The sequence below is a fragment of the Phlebotomus papatasi genome, chromosome 2 (genome assembly GCF_024763615.1).
Source record: "Phlebotomus papatasi isolate M1 chromosome 2, Ppap_2.1, whole genome shotgun sequence".
NCBI classification, from domain to species: domain Eukaryota; kingdom Metazoa; phylum Arthropoda; class Insecta; order Diptera; family Psychodidae; genus Phlebotomus; species Phlebotomus papatasi.
In genome coordinates this window covers 47,476,206-47,492,476 of record NC_077223.1, presented here as the reverse complement: position 1 = coordinate 47,492,476, position 16,271 = coordinate 47,476,206, and the positions used below count along the sequence as shown (strand labels likewise).

Here is a 16,271-nt window from a genome sequence, read left to right as displayed (position 1 = left end):
GCTAAAAATACTCCCGTTTGAGTCTGTAAAGAGGACACTTGAAGTGCTCGTACGGTGACCTCCCGCGACTCATCGTCACCATTTCTTCATCTCGTAATGTTTACTATTAAGGGCTATTTATAGCTCACAATACAAGTACATTTTAGCAGGAGCAACATGTGGAATCACCTCAAACCATGCGATCCCATACATTCTCTCTCCCATTGTGTTTATCCACCCAAAAAGTATGTTGCAAGAAATCTCTGGTATTCTGCATAAACTATCTCACTTTAATAAAAAATATATAATAAGAGAACATACCAACGAGTTTTTTACACTCTTTTTCTCTCTCTCTCAAATTTTTTTTCACATAAAAATATTTGGTAAACAATCATGTTGATATTCATTTAACTAAATAAGTGTGAAAAGGCCACACTTGGAGATTTCATCAATACTTTCTCATTGGAAAATACACGAAATATTTGTGTAAAAATTGTTTTTTAAATAATAAACGATGAGTTTTTTTCTTTTTTTTCTTCTTCTTCTTATTTATCACCTTTCCCACGAATATGTTGAGTAGTGTTGATAAAAATACACAGCATGTGATTTTGCTGACTTACATCAATGAGACACAGATCCAACAATTTCGGGAATTTCAGTACCTCGTGTTGTTATTCACGAAATCATTTCGAGAATGATGCGGAATTTTCTCATCTTTGGAAGACATTTTAAGATGCTCCTGGAGAGCTCTGAAAGTCAAAACAAAACGTAAAAGTTAAAAATATTCTGCCTTGAAAAATTTTCAATCGAAACACAGTGATGAGCAAAAGTAAAAGTGGCCCCTAGTACGTTGCAGCCTTTCCGTTAGAAATCACATTTGCCCTCTAGTTATGCAACATAAGTTATAATACAAGAAAATCATCAAAAAAAAAATTTCACGTCATTTTCAAATCACGACATTATTTTGTTATAAAACCAAAGATCGTGATTTTAATTAAAATTATAATAAGACTAAATAAAAATCCATTATTTGCTTTTAATATGCAGTAGCTTGATTTTCTATTGAATTGTTGAAAATACAAAAGAAATGTTAATGGCATTTTACGGGCCATTTACATCCATGTTCTGCTGCAAAAATGCAAATATATTGCAAAATTTATTACACGGTATAATCATTTCGTATACGGATACAATTGCTTTGCGTTCTATCCGACAATTTTTACAATATCTAGGTTAATACTTAAAGCAATTTTGATCTCATCTCTCCCATCGCCTCAATATTAATATGACTAATCAAAACCACCAGACATAATAAACTTTAAAAATAATCACTTAATTTTCAAAGACACAGTTAAAACGATTAAGATTTTACGTCAATTTCTGAATATGGAAAAGATTTTTATTAAAAAAAATTAAAATAAAGTTTAAAAAACAGGAGCTTGAAAGCCTATCCTAAGGCTAGAAGTACTTTAGAATACTTAGATTACCCTCCAGAAATTGTCGAACTTTACGAGAAATAGAACAATGTAATACAAAAACACGTCCTTAGCAAAGAGAATATACGTTTAAAATGTCTTTTGTGAAGCCTTCGAGGAACTATAATATCTCTGAACTCTATAAGAGAACCTCCTCCTTGTAGAAAAGGGACAACCAGGTATTGAGGGCACCCCCTCGACATCAAACAGTGCACATATGCTACCCTTCCCTCAGATGCAGAGCACTTATATGAAGGAGACAGTAAATTGCATACAAAAAGTGTCCCTGTGTAAGGAGTAATATGGCCACGGGGACTTTAGGGAGCAGATATATCTTATGCAATTTATTAAAAGCAAACATTAACCTTCGGATAGTCAAAACACCCACAAAGAACAAGAGCTCAGTTCCTCAGGAGCAAAGGCAGTGATGAGCCTAAAACACTTTATGGTAGATGTGATTCTTTCATTGCGAATCCGGTTCATATGCAAACATGAAAAGCTCAGATAAGCTTATGGCAGTTGACATCCTTTACAAGGTTTACAGGCAACCTCAGGGGAACAAGGAATTGAATTTTAGGGGTAATGACTACACTTTTTTTAGGGTAACAGCACAAACAAGACTATTCATTTCAATCTAGTGCAAAAAAGTAGAAAAGACATTATGCTAAACGATTGAAAGGAGATGAGCGTTAATTTTATTTCATGAATTATTCCTTAAATGAAGCACGTATCAACCACGAAGGTTGGATCGTCACCCTAAAATAAAATGATTTTTTGAAAATCATTGGTCGCTTCTAACGAATTATCTTCTGCATAACATGTTTCATTAATAACTAATGCAAGACATTTTGCAGAAAAAAAAAACAATTAGGGTAAAGTGATATAATTTGGAATTAGTGTTACAATTTGGACAACTCGCCGGTACAAGTTGGACATGGCTTTTTTCTTGATAAATACAATACAAAATTTGTTTTTAAGCACAAGGAACCAAATTATAAAACTAAAGCATTAAAAATATACAAATAAAAATGAAGTACTAAATTTATCAAGACAAAAAGCCCTGTCCAAATTGTACCATTGCCCAACTTGTACCACTCACTGTCCAACTTGTACCACTTTAGCCTAGGCAACGAATAATTTCCAAAAATCATTTCTTTTTAGGATGATTATCCAACGTACATGGTCGATAGGGGGAAGTGGGGTACTTTTGAATTGGAGCAACTTTGAAATTGGGTTTTTTCTCTTATTTTTAAGTAGAACTGAGTTTTAACATAACGTAATTTAGCTTCGCAATTGGATTGTAAAGGTAAATGATAGGGGAAACTGGGGCAAAAAGCCACAAGTCGAAAAATGCAAAAGGTAAAAAAAAAGGTGGAAAAATTCCAAGGTAAAAAAGATAGCGGCTCAATTTTTTTCTATAGATAGCCTCAATAGACCTTCTTCAATGCCGTAAGTTTCTTAGAATTCGAACAAGGAATTTAGAAAATAAAAATTATAGAAATTTTTAGCCCTATTTTTGAAATATTTTTCTTGCAGAAGATAACAATTATTATACCTACTTATTTTCCAAAATTGATGCACTGGTGAATATTTTCTAAATAATTTGGGTTTTTTGAATACGAATCCGCTATCTATTTTAGAATTTCACAAAAATTCTTTTCTCCAGAAATCCTTTCATTAAAAAGGGTCACTTGGGGTAAAAAGTAACAAAAAGCGAAACAATTTTTGATGTTCCACGGTGAAAAGAAACGTCATTATCATGTCTCACCGCTTGTTGTTTGCATTGCTCAAACGATTTGCAGTCTTTTGTGTGTTTTTTTTTCTGAAAAGCTCTTTTTTCGTTTTCTCATTTTTCTCGCAGAGAAAACGGTGTTTTACAAAGGTGTAGATGAGTAAATTTTCTATAAAAATATGTCTTCTAGGTATTTTTTTTTCAAATTTACAGAAGCCCGTAATGAAGCAAATCAAAATATGATAATACCCAAAGTCTGATACTATTTGTCCCAGCATTTTTGAGAATAGTCACAAAATTACCTTTTAGAAATTGACTCGATAAACGTATTTCCTTACAAAATATAGGAAAATTACTTTCACAAAGTTGTAGAGCGGTAAATTTCCTATAAAACTGTGCTAATTAGAAATTTTTGAAGCGCTCGAGTAGCTTGTAAAAAAATAAAATATCCTTTTTGTGACTTTTTGCCCCAGTCTCCGCTACTCCCTCTGTCCCGAAATAAGTCGTACGTTTGCTAGTCACTCTTAGAAAAGTTTAGACATCATTACTAATGAAAATTAGTTGCTCGGGTGATTATTATCAAACCTATTTAAAATAGTTCTTATAATCTTAAAACATTTTGCTCATAATAAATTTATTAGTAGTGAGAACATAAAGCAATATTTACGTGGATAAGTTGCAGCAATTATTTCATAATGGTTTCATACAATTATATTTGCTTGTGTCAATTAAATGAAATCGATATCCCAACTAATTCCTTTTAGTTCTCACAACTAATGCAAATAAATGGGCCTATATTTTCATAAAGTTCTGACAACTTTTCAATAGTAAAGCAGGGGCCCATCAAGCCTAATAAAAAGTAAAGATATTTTTCAGTTTTCCTTGTAAAAATTTTGCAGCTATTGCACCGAGCCTAAAACAAATTTGCTCATAGTTCTTGTATTATTTCGGCGAGCATAATGAAATATGTATTTTTAGATAATTTTAGTGCACGATTTCGAAATATATCAGACTTATAAGTCAATTGTCTTTAGGAAAAAACTTACCAATACTCTTCAGTGCCTCTATGCATAAACGTATGGAAAAATGAAATGTTGAGAGGCCCATGAGTAAAGAGTGGCTTTTTACTTATGTGTTGAAACTTTTTCGAGCTATATAGTAACTACAACTAATATGATATCGTTATTACAGCCAATAGATGGGTACCCACTACCAACCACAGTTATTTAGTTATTGGAACTAATATGTTATAGTATAGTACCCGTTACTAATCTAATTTAGTTATAACTAAATGAAAAATATACTAAGTAATATTGGTCAACTATTTCATTTAGTTACCCTAGCTAAATATATGGATGGGTTTATGCTTACTATATTTTATAGTTTCCATAACTGTAATATGAGATAGTTGGGACTACATTTTTCTAAGAGTGTACATTTTATATAAAAGAATGTAGGACTTATTTCGGGACAGAGGGAGTATTATAATAAGGTTCAGTTAAATTTAAAGCTTCGGTTCTAATTGTTAGAATTTAAAACAAAAAAATGGTGTTTTGGAAAGCTCTCATGGAATACTAAACTTTTAACTTTCTTTGACACTCCAACTTCATCCAATGTAATCTAGGGTCCGATTAATCGAAAAATCAATTTTCGAAAATTCGATTTCGAATATTTAAAAGTTATTATTTTAGAGCGAGATGACAAGATCTACTTTTCATTCACTCCCATTAAAATGTTAAGAACATGTTTACAAAACAAAAATGAATGTGTACTTGTTCTCGTAATTATGTTTGAATAATTACGATAATAACTGAACACATGGAAACATCTTTTAGAAACTATCTATCTAGATCTAGAATTTAGACAATATCTAGTTCTAGATTTCATTCACTCCTCGATGTTTTTTTCTTGGCTTTGTGTAAATTTCACTCTAAATTGAACATTTTTCTAGAACTCGTCTCTGGATGTATCGGTAATACAAGACTCCAAAAGATAAATTTTCCAAATTTTCAGTAAATAATTTAAGAATTTAAATATTAGTCAAATTTTAAATCAACAGGTTGAAAACTCTTTCAAAAGAAAAAAAAAACATAGTAATAAATTTTAATGCTCGAACTCCACAGAGAGAGCAATATAATCGTTCGATTTTTCACCCCCTAAAATTTACATCTTCCACCTCCGGGGATCACTTTTCTCAACATATTTTAGCGCTTCAGACGATTTCTGAGAAATGATACCACGCGGTTTATTCGTCCATTGACGCTCTGAATATGAATAGGAACGTGAGATTCAATTAAATAAGAACAGTGTTATTATTTCAGGTTTTTTTTTTAAGTTTCTGAAGGTTAATTTTTAAATATATATTATATGAATTCATTAGTTTTGATATTTTAAAAATAAGTTTGTATATTTTTTTCCAAAAAAGGTTTTATAGAAAATTTCTTACATTACTCGAAAAGCTCGAAAACAATATTTTGTAAAGTCAGAAACTGTTATTTTTACGTCCAGTATAAATTTTAAATTGATTTTTAAATTTCAAAATTCATTTTAAATCAATTCTTATTGAATTTAAAACATTTTCGGACGACAAACATTCTGGGCTGCAAGCGCTGCAATGTTCGGTTGCATGTATTGGCTTTATTGTGATTTTGGCATAAGATTGTCATACACGCTTACGTTCCTATCCTCATTCAGAGCTGCAATGCCCTGTCTGTCCGTGGGGTAGTTGACGGCTTTAGAGGTCAAACGGTTTTCCCCGTTTTCCCCACCCTTACCCTTTTGGATGTATTTTAGAGGTTGTCTAGGCGGATATTTCGTCCATATACGATTTTTCAAGGTCAAAAGTTTAAAAGGCTCTAGAGAGCGTAATTATCAACCGAAGGGATTCATGTTTAGGCTTGTTGGAAAGGTCTTGGAACTTCTGACAAGATAGAATGGGTTTCAATCGGTTCTGAACCAAGGATGAATCGTTATGTATTTTTATCTGAAAATCAATGTTATTACTCTTAAAACTGTTTTGCGCGATTTTTAGACTGATTATGAATGGTTTCAATTTTCTTGTGAACCGATTACAAATTAAATTTAATGTTAGGGGGAAGTGGGGCACCTTTGAAAGTGAAGTACCTTTGAAATTGCGACTTTTCATCTATTTTTAAATAAAATTGGGCCTTATCGTAATGTAATTTAGCTGCACAAACAGATTGACAAGATAAATTACATTATGATATGGCTCATTTCCACTTAAACATAGAAGAAAAATCCCAATTCAATTTAAAAATAGGAGAAAATCCCAATTTTAAAGGTGCCCCACTTTCAAAGGTGTCCCTCTTCCCCCTACTTCTTTTTCTTCTCTAAGAACATTCTCAATACATTTTAAAAAGGGGTGGCAAAGCATCCTAGGCTTTGCGAAATGTTCGAACTCGTGACTTAGATGCTACCCCACCTTTGAAAGTGGGGCACTTTTGAAATTGGAATTTTCTCCCATTTTTAAATTAAATTGAGCCATATCATAACGTAATTTAGCTTCTCAATCTGTTTGTGCAGATCTCGATGAGACTCAATTTTATTTAAAAATAGGTGAAAAATCCCAATTTCAAAGATACCCCACATTCAAAAGTACCCCACTTCCGTCTACCACAAAAGTACTTTCGCATCATTTACCGTTTACCGTTACTCAACCGATTTAAATCGATTTATATCACTCAACAGATTCCACAAAATAGTTCAAAGAGTAATATAAAATATATTGGAACAAAAATTACTTATCGGTAAATAACCGGTTCATTACCGGTTCACAACCGATTTGAACCGATTTATAAATCACTCAAAATATTTCCAAAAAACCTCAGGAGTAATTTAATTGAATTTCGTATAAAAATTATTTATCTGTTATGAACCGGTTCATTATCGATTCAAAAGCGATTGGAACCGGTTCAGTTTTGTCGGAAATTCCAAGACCTTTCCAATGAGTCCAAACAGATCCCATTCGCTTGATAAATGCGCTCTCTCTAGTGTCTTTTTAACATTTGACCTTGAAAAACCGTTATTAGGAATGATTCACCGGTACTTTCGTCTGGAAGAAATGTCCGCCACAGTAAAAAAAATTAACACTATTATAGTGTGTAATCTTTCACGCCACTATTATAGTGTTAAATTTGGAAAAAATGTTTAATTTAAAATTGTTTAATTTAAAGTTGTTAAATTTCAATTTGATGAATTTGGAGTTGTTGAATTTAAAAATTGTTGAATTTTCATTTCATTTCGTTTATTTTACTTTTTTGCCTTTTTGTTTTCCTGTGTTTTCCTGTACTCGGGATCCTTCCTAATGCGAGATAATTACATCTGATGCTCGGATCTTCACGATATACTTATTATGCACATAAATATTTGATGTTTTATATGACTTTTGCCCAATGAAAAGCATCTCGACTGAAGTATATGTCTTAATTGGAAATTCAACCAATTTTACACAACTTTTGTTTAAAAATTCAACAACTTTTGTCTGAAAATTCAACAACTTTTGTTTAAAAATTCAACAACTTTGGTTGAAATACACAAGGCTTCACACTATAACTGTGTTATCACACTTACATATTAAAATTTTAATATGATTTACATTAATTGTCGCTGGTGAGAGTCCAAATGTGTAATTTGTGTGTTTGAATCATTTTATATTCAAAATTTGATCTATTTGTTGATAAAAAGGTAGACTTGGCCCGCAAAATTTGATATAAATTTATTTATAGCATTAATGCGAAAAATTAATGCGATTTTCTCTTTAATTTTTTAATGTAAAAAATATTTATACTTTAAGTAAATTTAAACTTATTTTTGCAGGCCAAGTCCACTTCTTTATCAATAAATAGAAAAACCCCAAATATTAAGTGACTCAAAGACACAAATAACATATTTGGACGCTCACAAGCGACAATTAATGTGAATCACATTAAAATTTTAATGTGCAAGTATGATAACCCAGTAATAATGTGAAAAATTATGATCAAACGAACAAACAGCGTGACGACATTTGAGTAATATTTCGGCCACCTTGATTCTCATAGTTCCTTGCCCTTCCGGAATTCTTTCAAAGTTTTCTCAGGTCATCTCGTTCGTCAAAGTGACATTTTCTTGTTTTCTGAATTGTATGATCTCCAGAGTATGCAGAAACAAAGAAATCATGGAAATTTGAGACACAAAAGAATTGGCCGGAATTGCAAGCTGGCCGAAATTTGGTATATTTCCCCTATTATGCTTTGCCTTAGCCTTAGAAACCCAGGTTTACCCTTAAAATGTGTCTAAATGTCGCAAATCATATAGATATTAATTAATAGGCTTTTGTACACATCTTTTACTTGATTTTTTTTTTAAATAACTTTTTGCTAAAAGGCGGAATCTATTGAGAAAACTCACCTAATATGGGAACTGTTAACGAGGCCTTGATATGATGTTTGAACAGGTGTAGAAATTATTGTGTAATATGAGATCAATAAATATTCTTTGAAAAATGATATTTTGAACGATTTAATAAAGTTACAATTATAAAAAATTAAAATATAAAACATATAAAATATAAAATATGAAACTTAAAATATTTTAATTAGACAAGACTAAAATATAATTTTAACTAATTAGAGCTTTTATTTAAAGCTATAATTAGTTTAATATTTAGTCATAGAAAATAAAATAGAGTCAACTTAAAATGTGGTAAAGAAAGTAATAAAAAAGTTATGTATATTGTCTGGTTTTAATCCTAATTTCATAATGAATAATAAAAAGAAATTACAGTAATGTTCATTTATAAATATTAAAATACTAATAACTAGATTTTTTTTACAGAAAATTTAAGTGTGAATATTTTTGCACATCACTGTTTTCTTGTGAAAAAATAAATAAAGATACTTACTGAAGTGATGCTTTTAGCTTTTCAACTTCGTTGATTTCCATCATTAGTTTCTGTTCCAAGTTCACCAAGAGAGCGTCCTTGTTACGCAATTGGAGTTTCAAGTGTGCAATAGTTTCCTCTTGAGCCTCAAAGATTGCCTAAAAACCCGAGAGTGTAATCGTGAGTATTTTGTGCTGAAAGGGAGCAATTACTGGGGCTTTTCTTACACGACATTCCTCCATGCTCTCAGAGTATGTGGGAGGCTCATCGAGGCAGAAGAATTCCCTGACAAATTGACAATTTCTCAGATTTTCTTCTGCCATGATTGTATTAACAAAGTGCTGAAGTCCCTGAACACGATTGTCCAGGAAGACACTGTTGAAATTATCCCCGAAGAACTTCTTCCTTGGGAGTACAAGATTGAGTTTCGGGAAGATTGACTTGAGTTTGCTATTGAGGCGCTCAAAATCCGTGTAGCGCCTCAGGACCAGCCAGCAATCATTCGTGAAGGGATTCTCTACCCGAAGTTTAAAGACCTTTGGCAGAAGGAAAGAGGACACGAATAATCGATCAGCATTTAATCAATATCAATTGAGGTCATTGACCACGTGGCAGATATCCCCCCTTCCCACAGCCCCCCAAAATTTCCCGCGAGATCGAAGAGGCCTCAATTATTCACGACGAGTTTCACAGCTTTTCCATATAGCCGAAAGAAGTTGGTAATTTTAGAGACTTTGGGTTTAATTACCGTGAAACGAGCTCTTTCCTCCATGACTTCGTACCCAATGATGGGGATCCGGATGGAAGCTGTGTCCGCAAAGCCACGGCACTGCATCTCCGGCGGAGTGATTAAGCTCATCCTCGATGATGTCAGATCATTTCGCTCTCCACCCTTCCGGGGATTCTTTACATAGCTCCTCGGTGGCGGATGGACCGCCGAGGCAGCTGCCGTGCTATGCACCGATATGGTCTTTAGGCACACTTCCGACTTTGCATTGGAAAGTTGACGTGATCTCGTGTCTTGGGCTACTTGGTCACTCTCAGCAATCGCCAGGCAACTCTCAGACTTTGACTTGATTAGATAATCCCTTCCCGGACGACTCTTAGACACGTCCGGGAAGGATTTGTAGCGTTTTATTCTGGACTGGGGAGCCCTGTCATCTTTTCTCTTGATGGACGGCGTCACCAGTCTGCTTTGTCTTTGGGCTCTGTTCACTTCCCGACTACGAATTAATCTCAGTGACATTGTAAACAATGATAAGGACACTTTTGACTACTGAAAGGCACTTTTTCCACGTTTAAAATAATACATGGACAGGGGGAAAATCACAAGAAAAAGTCTGAACCTGAACTCAAAAAGTTCCCCCTACTTTCTTCTTCTTCTTCTGTTTATGCCAGTGCAATTCCCAATAAATAAAATACAGGGAGAATTGTTGGAAATCTCCACGCCTACTTCCTTCACTGTTTCAAGACTCAAGACATTTTGAGAAAAAAAAAATTATTTTTTACTATTTTGGGGCCTTGGAGCCTCTTGTGAAAGATTTTGAGGATTTATAGAAGAATTTAGCTCTTCTTTAAAGTTTTTACAATTCATAAAATTCTATTGTTTCTTCTAAAAGACAGTTTGCAGCGTAAAATATCGATATCGCGCCGATATTTTTTGAAAGAAATAAAATATCGAACACCAGTCGATATTTTTTTTTAAATTTTTGGGTGGAATTGTAATTTAAAAAACATTAAGACTATTATAATAATTTAAGTAGCTATTAGAAACTTCTACAGAGGACGTTGAAGTGAATTCCAGTGAAAGGATCGAGATTTTATGTTCCCAATAATGATAAAAAATAAAAATATGCCATGATACTTTCCATCTATAGAAAAATTCTGTGGTAAACCCTCAAAAGCCAAGCTATTAAATTCTAATACACATATACTCCCAAATAATTTCCTCTGGGGAAATTAAATCATTCAAAAATGATTCAAATACAAAAGCACTAAAAAGTTGTTTACTGTTTTCTTATCTCAAATGGCTTCTTGTATCAAATCTATTATACACAAATACATAAATGCCTTCAACATGGCTACAGACATGAAATTGATTAATTTCCCACTCTCTATCGAGCAGTTGAATCTCTCACTCGGTGATTGAAGTACTCGCTGATTTCTACTGCAACGGAGACAAAAGTGAAAGTAACAAAATGTCTCAGGTGAATTTGAAGCAATTTGCTAAAAATGGAAGGAAGATCATTGGGGCTGTTCTGAATTACAAGTAAGATCCATTTGCAAGAGTCAAAGGTCACCGATAACTAACTAACCGGTTGGGAATTATGCTTTTTCCCATAGAGACTGTATCACTGATAATGCCCCGGAGACACCAATTCTCTTTCTCAAAGCCATCTCATCGTACGTGGAGGAAGGGAAACCCATCCGTCTGCCCAGAGTCTTCACAAAAGTCTACCATGAAGTTGAACTAGGTGTTGTGATTGGCCAGACTTGCAAGAATGTATCTATTGAAGAAGCAAGCAAGTACGTAGGTGGATACTGCCTGGCTTTGGATCTCACAGGAATGTGCTACATTGGCAAACAAAGAGAAAAAGCTTTGCCATGGGATTTGGGCAAGGGTTTTGACACTGCGACTCCTGTAAGCCGCTTTATCACTCACGAGGAACTTCCCAATCCCAATGATGTTCGTCTGTGGCTCAAAGTCAATGGACAAACACGTCAGGACCAATCGTCTGATTACATGCATTTCAAGGTAAATCTTAAAACTTCTATCTTAAAAAAATCCTGAACTGTGTTTCTTTCCGTGGCTTTAGATTCCTGAACTAATTTCCTATGCATCCAAATTTATGACTTTGGAACCAAATGATATGATCTTAACGGGAACACCGGCTGGAGCTACCACAATAAAGCATGGTGATGTCATTGAGTTTGGAATTGGAGAAATCGTGAAACTTAAATTTGATGTTCAGGATGATTGAAAGGAGACAATCCTAAAATCGATAACTTTTGAATTTTTTGGTGAATGTAATAAAAAGGACCAGTAAGACGATGCGATTTTGGATTAAAGGTAGACCGTAGGTAGACGTTAGTTTAAGGCTTCTTCTAAATAACTTCTGAATATTTAGCGACGGATACTGAATTCTAATAAGAAATATCTCATAATACAAGTCTCAGTGTAAATGCATTTTTAAAAACTTGCAATTGGATGGAAAAATCGACAAATATTCAGGTTTTCAGTAAGCAGAACCTGGCCCGTGTTTCCAGGTATGTTACATAGTTATGACTTCGGTTCCCAATTAGACTGGATACCCCGAATGATGCCACTTCCTTATTTGATGCCACATTGAATAAAATTGGATTTTTTTCAATTATTACGATCATTACGATATTAAGTAATTATGAAATATAATGCAGTAGTGACAGTTGTATATATTTCATAATTTCTTAATATCGTAATATTGAAGAAAACAATGATTTTATTCAATGTAGCATCAAATGAGGTAGTGGCATCATTCGGGATATCCACCCTAATCGATACTGTAGCAAAAATTGATAACTAAGATAACTAATCATAATTTTATTTCTGACGATGAGACTCTTGTGGATTAACTACTAGTTCAGCTTTAAATACTGATATTACAGAGTCTTTAGAATATCTCTGCATTGTTGATGAAGAAAGAAATAACAAAAGATTAAAACTATACAGGTTTCAGCTTCAGACCTAAAGCGGTCTTCAAATCAGAGGTCCGGCCCAGTTCCCGAAGTTCTCAAAATCCTAATTAACATACAATTTAATTAGTTCTTCAGAATCTAATGTGCTGGGCTGGATTCAGCAGACCTTTGAGAATGTCACTGAGAATCTCCCATGAGAAAAAAGTCACAAAAGCTTTCGGAAATGCGATTCAGCTGCATAGTGAGAATCTCAAGTGAGATATCACTTTTAATGCGTATTTACTAAATATTCTATAATTTAAATCAAAGTCCAATTTTTTTTAGGAAAAATTGAAAAAAGTATATTTTGCCTTTTCGCTTTAAGTTATATTTTTTACAATTATAAATTTTGATTAACGAAGAGTTGAGTGGAAGAAATTTAAAAAAGTGCTACCATTGTAATTATGTATTTTTAATATTTAACATTTACAGATCATCACTATCCATCATTATCATCATATTGGTACATTAACTGAATCTCTACTGTTCCATTTTTCTATCACTTTTATTCTCTGGAGAAAAAATACCCTGAATATTGTAGTCTCTTAACTTTTCAAATAATATTTTGTGATTGTGTCTTCTTCGGTTGTTCTTGGCTTGTCTTTTCTTTTGAAAATTACTCAAGATTTTCTCTAAATTTTCCACGTTATTGAAATTATAGTTAGGAGAGAATTATTTTGCTGTAAAGAAATTAGGGAATATAATTCTCTCTTAATTATTATTTTAATTGTAATTTTAATTATAATTTTAATAGCTGATGTAGGAAATATTAGATAAAATCCTGACTAATATTCAAAAAAGACAAACCAAGAAAAACTGAAAAAGACATAAATAGATGTTCAATGCTCCGAAAAATTGTCTATTACATTTTTGGTTTGCTCTCAATAATATCACCGCTCGTCGAAAGAGAAATCCATCCTAAAGGCCTAAATAGACTCAGGCTGATCCTCGAGAATATTTAGCCTGTAAAATTCAGCAGTGAAGATCTATCCCAAACTGTCATACACTGTGAGCTTAGGATCAATTAGAACTCCTTTCCATAAAATTCATTTACCGGATTCTTTGCTGCCAGATTTTGTAAGCTAAATATTTTCGAGGATCAGCCTGAGTCTATTTGGGCCCTAAGGAAATAAAATTCACATCCATCGTCCATTCTTTTTACTGCTCGAACTAAAAGAGAGAGCAGTTATATAATCGACTTTTTTTCAACTTGTCACTGTTCTGGAGCTTAAACGGTAAGAGATATCAACTTCCAGTCTTCGATGACTCCCAATAAAAAAACAAAATGTCTCAACGTTTGTTTTTTCCCCTCTCCACCCTCCAAAAACCACTTTTTTTGGTTTTTCTCAAAATTGGCCCAAGATTTTTCAGTATTATTATTAATCGTATCGAGACACTTTATTTGGTATTACAATGTAATCATTACAAGGTGCCTCGTGTTGGAAGAATCTGCTGATCGAAGCTCGCCCAGGAACGTCTTTCCCGTAGTGAATGCTTCTTCCGTGCTCCTGAAAAGGTCTGTAGGCAGAGGCGGTGCATTTTATTACGTTTTATCACAGTGAATAATGTCTTTTTCTCGACATTCAGTTACTTGCACCGGGCGGGACTCGAACTCACAAAATGCGAAAATTGGCGGAAAATTCGCCATTTTGAATTATTGAAGGTCAAAGTTCAACCACTTTGGAAGGCTCATTTTTCAACCGATTTGGTTAAATTTGGATTTTTTGGAAAGGTATTGAAATTCTGAATCCGACTGCATCGGTCATAATCGGTGATGGATCAGGAAAGTACCAATTTTTTTATTTTCAAATGCTTTTGTGATTTATGAATGAATTTGAACTCTAGTACTAGTCTAGTAAATCAGTGATACCAAAAGAAAATTCCAAAAAAAAACTATTTCACGGTGAGCTCTATCTCGTAAGTTCGAGCATTCCGCAAAGCTGGGACGCTTTGCCATCTCCTTTATAATAAAATAAGTCTAGAGTCAATTCTAATTTTCTTGGCTAGTGACTTCTTTGACTGCGAGCAACTCAATTGTATATGAATTTTGGTATTTTTCACTAGAACATTTTATATCTCGGAGTCTCGGCTAAATATTCGCAATGCAAAAGCTCTGTTGTAAATCGTAGTATCAAATTGAGTATGTTTTGTTGAGTAATTTAACTGTGAGAGTGCAAATTGGTGAAGAAATACCAAGTTAATTTGTGATAAAATGTGTTAAAAGGACTCTAGTGTTAGGCTGAAGGCCAAGTGAGCAACATAAGATAATACAAATCCCCTTTAGTGCGGATAAGATTTTCGAGGTGAGAAGTGGAAAGCTCAAGAGAGAAGTCTCATTTCGAAATCACTGAGATGACATTCTCACTTTTCCTGCTGAATCCGCCCCCTGGACCCACTTACGATTTAAGTCGAGAGACGGCTTAAAGTAATTATAATCAAAATAATAAATAGACTAAATTTTCATCAGTTTTCTACTAACTATAAGCCATTTCTTAGCTTAAGCCGAGAGACGGATTAGTCAGAAACTGATGGAAATTTCATTATTTTGATTTATAATTCCGAAATGAACATGATTATTATTTTGATTATAACTTCGTTACGCTGCCTTTCGGCTTCAGTCGTAAGTGTGTCCAGTACCCAATGAACCATTTATGCTTAATATCCTACCCTAAGTCAAAATTTTCCAAAAAATCTGGGCTGGAATTTTGATGTAAAAAGCAAAAATTCACCAGCTTATAAAAAATTACTAAAATTCCTTGTATTTTAGAAATCACAGATTTTTCCTACTTAAGCTAAGCTATTAGTTTGAATACCGCTTAAGCTAAACATTTTTCGAACCATAGCATTGTAGCAAGCCAATATCACGATTTTTTTTATCAAAAATAGCTCAGAAATTAATCAAGCTCTCTTGAATAAAATATCCTAACTGGCTAGGCGTTTCAGGCTTTTGGAGTGCTTGAACTCGTGAGTTTTAACCCTTTAAGGACGAGAGGGTCAAAAATCGGGGGTCAGAAAAAATCATTTTTTCTAACTTTTTTAAAGCAAAACACAACTTTAGATAACCGTAAAAAATTTCATTTTTGGGTCACCTGGGTGACCCAATCGTCCTTAAAGGGTTAACTCAAAAATACTTTCGCATTAAATACTGTTTATCGGTTCTCAACCTATTTGAACCAATTCATAAATATCTCAAAACAATGTCGAAAATAACTTGGGAGCAATATAAGTAAATTTCGAATAAAAAATGGTTATCAGTTATGAACCAGTTCAGAATCGATTTTATAACCGGTTATGTTTTATAGCAAATTCCAAGACCTTTCCAACAAATCCAAATATAACTCCAATCGGTTGATAAATGTGTTCTCTAGAGCCTTTTTAGCCTTTGACCTTGAAAACCATTATTAGGAATGATTCAAATGTATTTTCGTATCAGGGCGTAATATCCATCTGGACAACCTCTTTAAAATTTCCAATTTTAGTTTAAATAGTG

The 16,271-nt window shown here is 33.4% G+C and overlaps 2 protein-coding genes across 2 annotated transcripts; one reads left to right on the top strand and one right to left on the bottom strand.

Moving 5' to 3' along the window:
• Positions 1 to 248: 248 nt before the first annotated feature.
• On the bottom strand, positions 249 to 10,484 carry LOC129801367 (sorting nexin-16). The gene is made up of 4 exons (XM_055846317.1): positions 9,816 to 10,484; positions 9,295 to 9,603; positions 9,089 to 9,225; positions 249 to 728 (listed from the first exon to the last, which is right to left on the bottom strand). Exons 1-4 carry the CDS (start codon positions 10,311 to 10,313, stop codon positions 635 to 637), a joined length of 1,038 nt encoding a protein of 345 aa, XP_055702292.1. The 5' UTR covers positions 10,314 to 10,484; the 3' UTR covers positions 249 to 634.
• Positions 9,184 to 12,116, top strand: LOC129801371 (acylpyruvase FAHD1, mitochondrial). The gene is made up of 4 exons (XM_055846324.1): positions 9,184 to 9,247; positions 11,193 to 11,336; positions 11,411 to 11,822; positions 11,884 to 12,116. Exons 2-4 carry the CDS (start codon positions 11,266 to 11,268, stop codon positions 12,046 to 12,048), a joined length of 648 nt encoding a protein of 215 aa, XP_055702299.1. The 5' UTR covers positions 9,184 to 9,247; positions 11,193 to 11,265; the 3' UTR covers positions 12,049 to 12,116.
• The last annotated feature ends 4,155 nt before the right edge of the window (positions 12,117 to 16,271 follow it).